The sequence below is a fragment of the Grammomys surdaster genome, unplaced genomic scaffold (genome assembly GCF_004785775.1).
Source record: "Grammomys surdaster isolate TR1022 unplaced genomic scaffold, NIH_TR_1.0 126313, whole genome shotgun sequence".
Lineage (NCBI taxonomy): Eukaryota > Metazoa > Chordata > Mammalia > Rodentia > Muridae > Grammomys > Grammomys surdaster.
The window spans coordinates 11,415,672-11,426,710 of record NW_021621113.1 but is presented as its reverse complement, the minus strand read 5'-3'; the positions used below and the strand labels follow the sequence as shown (position 1 = coordinate 11,426,710).

Sequence of the window (11,039 nt, the reverse complement as noted above, 5' to 3'; positions counted from 1 at the left end):
TGTGCCAGTTGTGGAGGTGGGGGCAGATAGGTATACACAGAAGCCAGAGGAAGATTCTGGGTGTGTCCCTCTCAAGAGCCTCTCACTGAGCCTGAAGTCTGGCCAGCAAGCATCACGGACCCTCCTGTTTCCCGGTTCCCCTGCATCTCCAGCGCTGGATGACAGGTGGCCATAGCCATCCTCAGCTTCTCTGTATGCTGGGGACACAACTCAGTGCTTTCTGAGAGCAAGCACTCTTGCCCATGAAGCCGTCTCCCAGGCCACAGCTTTTCAATCTTCCCACAGTGTAGCTGTCTCATCAGTCCGGGAACCCACGAAGCCCTGTCACAAGGTCCCCATTAGTCACCTGCAAGATTCAAATATACAATACAGACAACATAGAACACCTTTTAAATAACACACATTATTTAAAGGAATTAGCTATCTTTTATTCTAAGATAATGACTTAAGTTTTTACATTAACATCTATACCCTTTATCTTGTGAAATGGTGTTTTATTTTGGTTTTTTTGTTGTTGGTGGTTTGTTTTTTTGTCTTAAATGTCTTTAATTAGCCCGTTGGCAGGCCACTGATTTCAAGACCTACTTGATCTCCATGACGGAGACTGCTAATCCAGCTTTCTTTTTAGCTTCCAGAGTCTCCATGCCACGAAAGACTTTCTGATCGCAGACCGTGACCCTTGCTCTTCCTCCCACAGGATCCAATCGTCGATACCAGGTGAACGCCGTGCACACCAGCAAAGCCTGCAGCGTGATCAGCAAGTATACAGCCTTTGTGCCTGTGGACATGAACAAGAGGCAGTACCTGCCCACGGTCGTCCAGTACCCCAACTCTGGTAAGGCGCATGCGTGAGTGCTGCGGGTGGAACATCGCAGCCTACCAGCTTGGGAAGGGGCTGAGATACAGGAAAGAGCAGACTCCCAACAGGCGGCTCAGCCACGGAGGAGAGAGGAGCAAAATGCCTGTATTTTGTTCTCCTCGGGAGGGATGAGAAATGATCCATTTCCTTGTAAAGAGTCCCAAAATGATGCAACCTAGGACGGATACATCAGAGTGACAGCCACCCAGGAGGAGAGCTTGTACCTCCCTGCCGTGCCCATGCTGATTTCTCTTGATGGGTTGTCTACATGGAGGGGAATCACGTGACACACGCCGTTACCTCAGCTGGAACATACCGATACATACTATGTCTTTCAAATTAAGGGTGTGAAAAATAGTCTATTCCTGAAGGAACACTTAAACGCTCCTTTTGGTAATATATTGTATTCCACTGCAGGGATATCCCATCATCCATCAGGCCCAGCCTGGTGGCAAAAACCTGTCATCCTGGCTACTCAGAAGATAGAGACAGAAGGGTTGCAGGTCCAGGCTGCCTGAACTACACACTCAGTTTTCAAGGCTAGCCTGGGCAACTTAGCAAGGCCTTGTCTCAAAAGTTAAAAGGAGAGTCAAGGTTATAACTCAATGGTAGATTGCTTGCCTGGGATGTGGGAGGCCCTGGGGTCAATCCATAGAACTGGCTTTTCTTTTGTGTTTTTCACTTGGTCCATGTGCATATTTTAGATCATCCAACCCTTGAAACAGTTCTGCAAAGTAACTTCATTTTTGCCCCATTTTACAGACGGGAAACAGAGGCAGAGGTTTAGTGACATGGCTTGAGGTCACATAGCAGAAGCTTTTAATCCCAGTAGCCTGGTCCAAAGCCTGTGTTTTCACTCACTCTTCCATACTACTTATTTATATTTATAATTTTTTATTATATTTTTATATTTTTATATACTTATATATTTATATATTTTTATATATTTAATTATATATTTATATGTTTTTATATTTATATATTTATATTTATTGCAACCTGGGGCTGGCAAGACGGCTCAGCAGGTAAAGGCACCTGCTGCCAAGCCCGAGGAGCTCAGTTCGATTCCCGGAACCCACTTGACTTAAGAGAGATCCGACTCTTGAAAGTTGTTCTCTGACCTCCACATATGCCCAGTGGCAAGCTGTGTGCGTATGGTGTCTGTGTCCATGTGTGTCATCTGGGATGTCCATGTATATGTCTGTGGTGTCTGTGTGTATCCATGTAGGACAACAGTTCTCAGCCTTCCTAATGCTGTGGCCCTTTAATACAGTTCCTCATGGTGTGGCAGCCCCCCGACCACAAAATTATGTCCGTTTTTTACTTCACAACTGTGATTCTGCTAATGTTATGGATCACAATGTAAATATCTGATATGCAGGAGATCTGAAGGTCAACCCCTGTGAAAAGGTCACTCTACCCCAAGGGGTCACAACCCACAGGTTGAGAACCACTGGTGTGGGGAACACTTTTCATGGTTTTATATTTTGTTGTTAAGCCTATGGTTTTTCTTTTCTGAATTCTGCTTTTTTTTTTGCCACTTACAAGACATTGTCCTGGGTTGGCTGGTGGTTTGTTTTGTGTTTGTTTGTTTGTTTGTTTGCTAGTGCCCAGGGCCTTGGCCTGCTGGGCCAGTGCTTTACCACTAAGCTGTATCCTCCTCTTCCTCTTCCCCTCCTCCCCCTCCTCCCCCTTCCTCCTTTTCCTCCTCCCTTTCTTCTTCCTCCCCTCCTCTCCCCATCCCCTTCCCCTCCTTCCCCATCCCCTTCCCCTCCTCTTCCCATCCCCTTCCCCTCCCCTCCCTATCCCCTTCCCCTCCTCTTCCCATCCCCTTCCCCTCTTCTCCCCATCCCCTTTCCTACCCCTACCCTTCCCCTCCCCCTCCCCTTCTCCTTCCTTTTCTCCCTCTTTTCCTTCTTTCTCACCAGACCTCCAGGAAGATGTTTACAAACCAGGCATGCCCCTCCTCACCTTCCAGTCTCTTTCCTTATCCATGTTACCAAAATGACCCCTCATCCCCACATCCCATTTCCAGCTCAGACCAGCCAGTGGTGCTGGACCAGGGGCCACGGCCCTGCTGTGGCCTCACTCCTGTTTCAGGGAAGCTGCTCAGCTGCCCCACTTCCCTCTCCTCATCTCCCCATGAGAGGTCATGAGGGACCCCCGGCTACTTCTTACTGCAAATCCTAAAGCCCCAACACTCCCCATATGTGAGCTAAGAAATAAACCCCTTGTTTCTTAGCCTGTAAATAGCTGTCTAGTGAAAAAAAAAAACAGAAACTATCAAGTCAGGAAGTGCATTCAAGGACCCTTGGTTAAATAAAGCTAGAAGCTTTCCTGCTGCAGAAGGCCTCAGAGCCTTTAAAGTGCTAATTCACATCGAGAGGCTGGGGGAAGGAACTGTGGGCTGTGGCTTTTCAGGTGTATTCCCCAGTGAGATGATTATTTTGTTTTTATTTGTGGATTTGTAGGGGTGTGTGTGTGTGTGTGTGTACAACATACATGTATATGTGGCCACATAAATGGAGGCCAGAGGTCAAGTGTTGTTTCTCAAGTGCTGGGGTTTTGTTGTTGCTGTTGTTTTGTTTTGTTTGTTTTTGTTTTGTTTTGTTTTGTTTTGTTTTAGGCAGCCTTGTTGGCTGGAAGCTCAGTGGGCAGGCTAGCTGGCCAGACAGTGAGTCCTGGGCATCCTCCTGCCTCTGCCTCCCTGCACTGGGATTATGTCACCACAGGAAGCGTTTTCACGTGGACTCGGGGACTCAAACGCAAGTCCTTCCACGCTTTACTGACTGAGCATCTTCCCAACAACACGGCTTATATCTAAGGAACAACTCACAGACTAGTGTCCTCTGAGAATGAGGCTGCCCCAACCCTCTTTGGGGAGTTAGCTTTACCCCTCTGCCTTCCGTTGGCAATGTCTGGGGCTTCACGGACCTGTGACGGAGGAGGGGGCTGGGACATGGGACATTTCACAGTATGCCACCAGTTATATTTACCGGTATCCCCATTCTCCAGATAGGGAAACTGAGGCTCAGAGAAGTTCACATCCCATCCACCTAGTGAGGGATGGGGCCAGAGCTCAAACTCAGCTCTTTCTGGCCCCAAACTCCGTAGTCTTATGTTATCCCATGCTTGGCTGCCTTAGGTTAATTGAAAGACAGGAGAGCCATTCCTTCATTGCTGACTGCATCGGGAAAGGGCAGGAGCCAACAGGTTCATACCCACCTGATCCCCTGTCCTTCCTTGTCCTCCACGAAGGTGCCATGCTCAGCTTCCGGAACCTGACCCGACAGTGGAAAGGCTCCTCTGCTGGCCTTGGAAGGCCCCAGACTATGCTCAGAGAACATTCCTCAGCTGCAGGAGACAGCAAATTCCAGACCTTAGGTAAATGCCATCTCATGGTGGCTCAGAAGCCCGGGCACCCCTGCATCCTAGGCTACAAGGGTTGCTCCCCGAGTCTGCAATCGTAGACCCCTAAGCAAGGGGAGGGCAAGGACAGGCCTCTGGGTTCCAGAGGATGACCATAGGCACAGGGGATTGGCATAACTCCAGCACAGGGCTTTGTACAGAGGCAGGAAACAGCAGGCAGAGCCTCTCTGCCTGGCTTTCCTGCATAGCATCCCCGTCACCCTCAGCTGCCTGCCCTCCAGCCTCTGGCTTCCCCAGACACCAAGCTCTGGGAAACCTAATGAGCAGGAGAAAGTGATGACCGAGGAAGCCATTCCAGCTGCCCGGGGTCCCACCATCTGCTGCTTTCTGTGTTTCCCCACTGCCTTTTCTGCCTGCACCTGACTGCCTGATGCTCAGAGAGCTGTGGCGTGACCTTTGTGTGACCTTGATCTGATGGACAGGCTGACAGCTTTGCGTCTTTCACCCATGCCTGTTCTTTCTGGCTCTCCATAGATATCCTGTACTCATCCTAACCCCTGCCTTACAACCCTCCATACACAGTGGGGACAGCCTGCTCTCTACTGAACATGGGGAGGACACCAGAGGCCACATCCTGATCCTAGTCAGCCACCCACACCATCAGAATGCTTCCTCAGAGGGGAGAGTTAGCAAAAGAAAGAGAAGAGCACTGGATGCCCAGAGCCACTCTGCAGAATTAAGGACAATGTCTTGCTGTCTCTGTGTCCCAAGTCACAGGGACCCCCACACCCCCTCTGAGCCCAGCCATTGAGCTTACAGAAACTCTCCAGTCTAACTGTTCCTTCCCTGCGGCTCAGCCCCTGGCAGGCTGTGGTTTCCACTGAAGTCATGAGCCCTGCCTTCCTATCACGCTGTCTTCAAGCCCCATATCTTCAGCCCCTCAGCTCTCACTGGGCCTCTCCCTGTCCCATACCAAAGGCTGCCAGTGGCCCGTGCTGAGAGGTCTCCTTGTGCTCAGCTCCGTCCCCACTACTCAGAACCCTCACACACATCTTAAGAGAGTTTCTGTTCCTTGGCTGTCTTAGAGTTTGCATTCCTGCACAAAACATCATGAGCAAGAAGCAAGTTGGGGAGGAAAGGGTTTATTCGGCACACACTTCCACATTGCTGTTCATCACCAAAGGAAGTCAGGACTGGAACTCATACAGGGCAGGCACTTGGAGTCAGAAGCTGATGCAGAGGCCATGGACGGGTGCTTACTGGCTTGCTTCCCCTGGCTTGCTCAGCTTGCTTTCTTACAGAACCCAAGACCACCAGCCCAGGGATGGCACCACTCACAATGGGCTGGGCCCTCCCACCCTTGATCACTAATTGAGAAAATGTCTTACAGCTGGATCACATGGCGGCATTTCCTCAAGGGAGGCTCCTTTCTGTGATAACTCCAGCTGTGTCAAGCTGACACAAAAAAACAGCCAGTACATTGGCCAATAAATAAATAAATAAATAAATAAATAAATAAATAAATAAATAAAATAGGAACGGGGCCCAGAGAAGTCAAGTGACTCACCCAGGTTCATGCAGCCAGCATGTGATGGAATCAGGACCTGGACTCAGTGTTTGGCTGTGAGCTGTGAGTTAACTGGCTCTGTGTTTACCTCCTGGTTACCTCAGTCATTCAGTCTCTCTGTCTCTAGTTTGTCCTCATGCTGAGTTCCGTGGCTATGAGCTCCCCCCAGCCGCCACCCCCATTTGGGAATAGAAAGGCTTTGCTGAGCATGTTTGTACTTGAGCTTGAGCTTCTTTTCTATAATTTAGACTCTCCGTTATGTCACACTGTCCTGCCAGACAGTCCTGCCAGACTGATGATCCCAATAGTCGTCAGTTTGATGCAGCATTGCTTTGGTTTTGTTTCTGTTCCTGTGATGAATAGCCTGAGGATAGCAACTTACGGAGGAAAGGCTCCGTTGTGGTAGGTGGTTTTAGAGGGATGGAGTCCATCATGGTAACAAGAGCAGGGTTTCTGAGGCTTTCGAATGGTGATGGGGGCAGGAAGCTGCCTGGTCACGCTTTCATCCACACAGGAAGCAGAAAAAAAAGAGAACAGGAAGTAGGGTAAGAATACAAAACCTCAAGCCCCGTCCCCCAGTGACATAGTTTCTCCAATAGACTTGACTCCTAAAGGTTCCAAAACCTCCCCTAAACTGTCCCACGAACTGGGACCCAGTATTCAACGAGTCTAGGAGGGTATGTCTCATTCAGACCGCTACAATCATGGTTGTGAGCCATGCTTATGTCTATTTTAAAGACAGGGAAACTGAGGTTCAAAGCTTTCTAACGAGTTGGGGCCATGTACTGGAGCCTCCTGAAAACGTGGAATGAACATCCGTCCCAGTGGGCACAGACCTGGGAAGGAGGTGCCCACCGTACCCAGACCCTGACTCGTCCCAGCCCCAAACTCTCCCTCATCCGCCTCATATTCCCTGTGGGGTCTGCAGTTCAAGGTCTCATTTAGTACTTGATTAAGTACTTGGTGAGCACCTGGTGAAGCACTAAGCACTGATTTCTTCCAATAACTCTGTAAAACAGGTGTCCTTAACTCCAGTTTACATTGGAGACCTTTAAGTGACATTACTAAGGGCCTGGGACTTAATGAGTAGAGGTGTTAGGACTTTGAACCTGCATGGTGAGATGTAGGGAAGGGTGTGGGGTGCCCGGGCCCCACTCGCATCCTCTGTTACAGCCCTACAAGAAAGCCCTTCAACCTTCAGTAAAACCTCATCCCCCGGCCATGAGAAGCAGACTGTGGCAGAAGGTAAGCAGTCTGCTGAGGCTGACCCTCTTATTATGATGGTGGAATGTGAGACGAGGGGAGGGGGGTAAGCATCTGGGGGAGGGGAGTTAGGCGTCTGGGGAGGGGGAAGTAGGTGTCTCAGCATCAACGGAGACATCAGTACCCAGACCTTCACTGATGTCTCAGAACAGTTAGGGGAAGATAGAGAGGACTGTCCCCCAGTTTAAACATGAAGAAGTTGAGGCTTTAAAGGGGGAACAATTTTCCAAAGTCCACTCAGCAGGTTTGTTATAGAGCTGGGCCCAGAGTTGGGCCCCCTACTTCTAGCCAGAGGGCCTCATCCCATCACACCCAGCATGGCATCCTCTAGCAGGGTTGTCAACTCAGTGTCTAATCTGGAGATGGGGTGGTTGATGTGAAACTGTCACAGCCTCTTTAGTCACCTCCCAGAAGATGCCAGGGCTGCCTGCAAGAACCTTAGAGGCTCACCCACCCCTTACCTGTGTCACCTGATCCACTGCACCCGGGGTGTAACTGCTTAGCAACCAGTTCACATCCTGGTGCCATCCATACAGTCAGGCTCTGGCCCCACTCAGAGGCAGCTTCCTCAGCTGGGAGGTGACTCAGTGGACAGGACCCCTATCCAGTCTCAGTCCGCCATTCTGTGACTCTCCAGGTCCCCCTCAAAACCTGCCCACCAGCGCTCTGTCCTCCACGAAGGCCTCCGAGGCTCTCTTTGGATCTAAGTAAGTAGAATTTCCCCCTGAGAACATGATGCTATCTTTCCTTTTCCTGATGTCAAAGGCAGGGTTAGTCTCACCTCGAAGATGCTAAAACACCCCGTGGCCTAGAGATACCACAGCATGCTGGGTCTCAGGCTGACAAACTATCCCCCACAATTTCCAAGGTCTCTTTAAACATAAACATTCTCGGGAAAGCCAATAAATAGTTACTTTTTTCTTTTCTGTTAAGAAAAAAATAAAACTAACAAAAGCAACTTACAGAAGGTTTTATTTGGCTTGAGGGTGTGGTCTATCATGGCAGGAAGGCCTGGAGGCAGGAGCATGAGGCAGCTAGTCACATGGCATCTGCAGCCAGGAAGAGAGAGACAGATGCTGGTGTTCGTCTTCCTTTCTCCATTCTGTCCAGGGTTCCACTCCACGGGATGGTACCACCTACATTAGGGTAGATCTTCTCTCCTCAGTCAGCCCAAAGAGTTGTCCCTTCATTGATACTAGATCCTGTCAAACTGACAGTATTAACGACCACAACTATCTTAGGAGTCTTTCCATCTCCGGACTCGGAAGGACATGCTATCCATAGACAGCCTAGAAAAACACTGACCCATTCATTGCCCCGTTGTTGCTAAGAGATGAGTTAGGGATGGCCACTTTCTCACTTTCTTCAGGCCTCCATTTCCCTGCCTCTCAAGGGAGGAGACTGGAGGACACCATCTTGTTGAGTCCACCTTTCAGTGGCTTCTGAGTAGGCAGCCCAAGAGATCTGGGATCACCAGAGACCCTGTTTCTATCTGCACAGGTTGAATCTCAGCAAGTCCAAGCTGCTGACCCGAGCTACCAAGGGCTTACTCAGCAAATCGTTGCCCAAAGCTCCAGAGGCAACCACAAGCAGCCAGAGCTCCGACTACATACCACTGGTGAGTTTCAGAACCCAGCCCCCTCCCACCCAGCTCAGCCCCTGCCCGTGCCCTCTCTTCTAACCAGGCAAGGATCTCTCATCTCAGCACCCAAAACACTCCTGAGCTTCCTACAACTCCCCACCCAAGTAGCCACCAAGGCAGAGGGAGCTGTCACGTGTCCCCACATACAGCGTGGGTATTAGCCACAAGAAACTTCTCTGCACTCTGCTATCCTTGCCTTGGAACTGCCCTACGATACCCATGAGTCTTTTCAGTACATAAAAATAAGCCTTGACATGCTTCACAGGTAAGTTAAAGTCATAGCCCAAGGACATGCCCTGGCTACAAAAGTAGCTCTGTAGGTGGCCCAGTATGCTATGGTGGGGAGGAAAGCCTGTTTCTAACAGCCCACTGCTTGGAGTCAAGGAACAAGGCAGGCAAGTCCTGCCACATCTTGGGGTTCCTGAGCTTGGGCTTCATAGGTCCATGAAAAAGAGGCACTGTCTGGGTACATCCCCCTCACATCTCCATCCACTCAAATCTAGGTACGTGCATGGTGTCATTTGGAATCCCCAGATACCCCAGGCAGCCACGCACTTACACTTACAGTCATTCTGCCGGTGTTCAGTGAGTCAGGCTCAGTGCAGAGGAGATGACCTTGAATTAGATGAATGTAGTAAAAGCATCCAACAGAAGCCAGACAAGGAACCCGGCAATCCGACCCCTTGGGAACAGTGAGAGGAGAGGTTTGCTTTGATGGCGTGACCCTGAGGCCTGAGTGTTGACAGAATAGTGTATGACTTCCGGAAGAAGGCAGCAGGCTAAGCCAAGACCTGAATCTTGAGGCGTCATGGCCAAAGGTCTAGAGAGGACGCAGCTTGGTGTCTAGAGAATGGAGTCAAGGGGTGAGAGCACAGGAAATTGGGGCCAGGTGGTGAAAGGCTTTATAAATCACATGCTGGACCGGGAAACTGATCTGGACCTTCAGAGCATGTGGAATCTGGGCTTTGTGGAGGAAGGTCCCTCTGAGTGGGAGGCAGAGGAACAGAGGCGGGAGAGGAAAGAGAGAGGGGGGTAGGGAAAGTGCGAGGAGGTCAGGTGGGGGTCTGCCAGGCCTTTTAGGAGTTGAGAGCAATCAGCCTGCATGCGGAGACAGGGGTGAACAGACCAGAGTCTGATGGACAGGTCTGCAAAATCCCAGTGGCCAAGCAGGGCCTGCACAGGGCAAGAGGCAGGTTAGAAGCAAGGATATAGTGAGTGAATTTGGCTTAGAGAGAGATTATCCCTCAATGCTGGAGGATAAAGTAAGGGCATGCCCCATCGACTTGGGGATCCTGAAATGCCCCAGATGGGCAGAGTGGGCAGAAGGAGATGAGCAGGTAGGTTATGTAGACCTGGATTTTGTGTGGCCTGGTACTCCATAGGCTGACAGTTTGAGGTTCACTAAGATGTTTCCCTGCCCTCAGGTGTCTCTGCAGCTGGCCTCGGGAGCCTTTTTGCTCAACGAAGCCTTCTGCGAGACCATCCAAATCCCCATGGAGAAACTCAAGTGGACCTCACCCTTCTCCTGCCTCCGAATGTCCCTCGTCACCCGCCGACATGATTCGAAGACCCAGAGTCCATCGGACTGCACCACTCTCTCCTCTCCACCCCCATCTTGTGACAACATCTCCCTAAAGTCTGAAGCTGAAGACAGCTCAGACCAGGAGTCCAGCACACTGCTGAAGCACACGGGAAAGCTGTGGGCCACCGCAGTGGCGCTGGCGTGGCTGGAACACAGCTCAGCTAACTACATCATTGAGTGGGAGCTGGTGGCTGCCAAGGCCAGCTCCTGGATGGAGCAGCAGGTGATGCCTGAGGGCCGCACATTGAGTACACTCAAGGCCACCGCTCGCCAGCTGTTCGTGCTCCTGCGACACTGGGATGAGAGCCTGGAGTTTAATATGCTCTGTTATAACCCCAATTATATGTAAGGAACGGGGAGAGGGATGAGGGGCTGTTTTGGTTGATAGGGGAACTTTTTGAAAGCCGTAGTCAATAAGAGTATTGCTAGAAAGAGCCTTGGACTGGCAGTGGGTGGGCCTGAATTTAATCCCGGCCTGCTACCACCTACTAATTTTAAATCAGTCACTGCTCCATCAGGGCCTCAGTCTCCCCTTCTACAAAACAAGACAGTGAGGTAGGTTTATGTTTTTTGTTTTTTTAGTGGACCCAATAGTTTTCCCATCCAGATCTTCAAGAAGCTCCAGGTCTTGCTGCTCCTGGGGCATGACAAGAGAAACACACACACACACATGCACGCATGCATGCACACACACGCACACGCACACATGCACGGGGTGGGGGGGAGACAGAGAAACAGAGAGAGAGAGAAGAGAGAC

General features: G+C 50.4%; 1 protein-coding gene across 2 annotated transcripts in view; it reads left to right on the top strand.

Moving 5' to 3' along the window:
• Positions 1-10,730, top strand: part of Vwa5b1 (von Willebrand factor A domain containing 5B1) — a 57,592-nt gene extending 46,862 nt beyond the window's left edge. Inside the window, exons 17-22 of one of the 2 annotated variants that reach the window (XM_028759921.1) lie at positions 698-835; positions 4,118-4,243; positions 6,969-7,040; positions 7,696-7,765; positions 8,559-8,676; positions 10,125-10,730. In XM_028759921.1, the coding sequence (XP_028615754.1) occupies positions 698-835; positions 4,118-4,243; positions 6,969-7,040; positions 7,696-7,765; positions 8,559-8,676; positions 10,125-10,631 (1,031 nt within the window). In that variant the 3' untranslated portion in view covers positions 10,632-10,730. The remainder of the gene's footprint in view (positions 1-697; positions 836-4,117; positions 4,244-6,968; positions 7,041-7,695; positions 7,766-8,558; positions 8,677-10,124) is intronic. The other variant, XM_028759922.1, reaches the window with a different exon arrangement.
• The last annotated feature ends 309 nt before the right edge of the window (positions 10,731-11,039 follow it).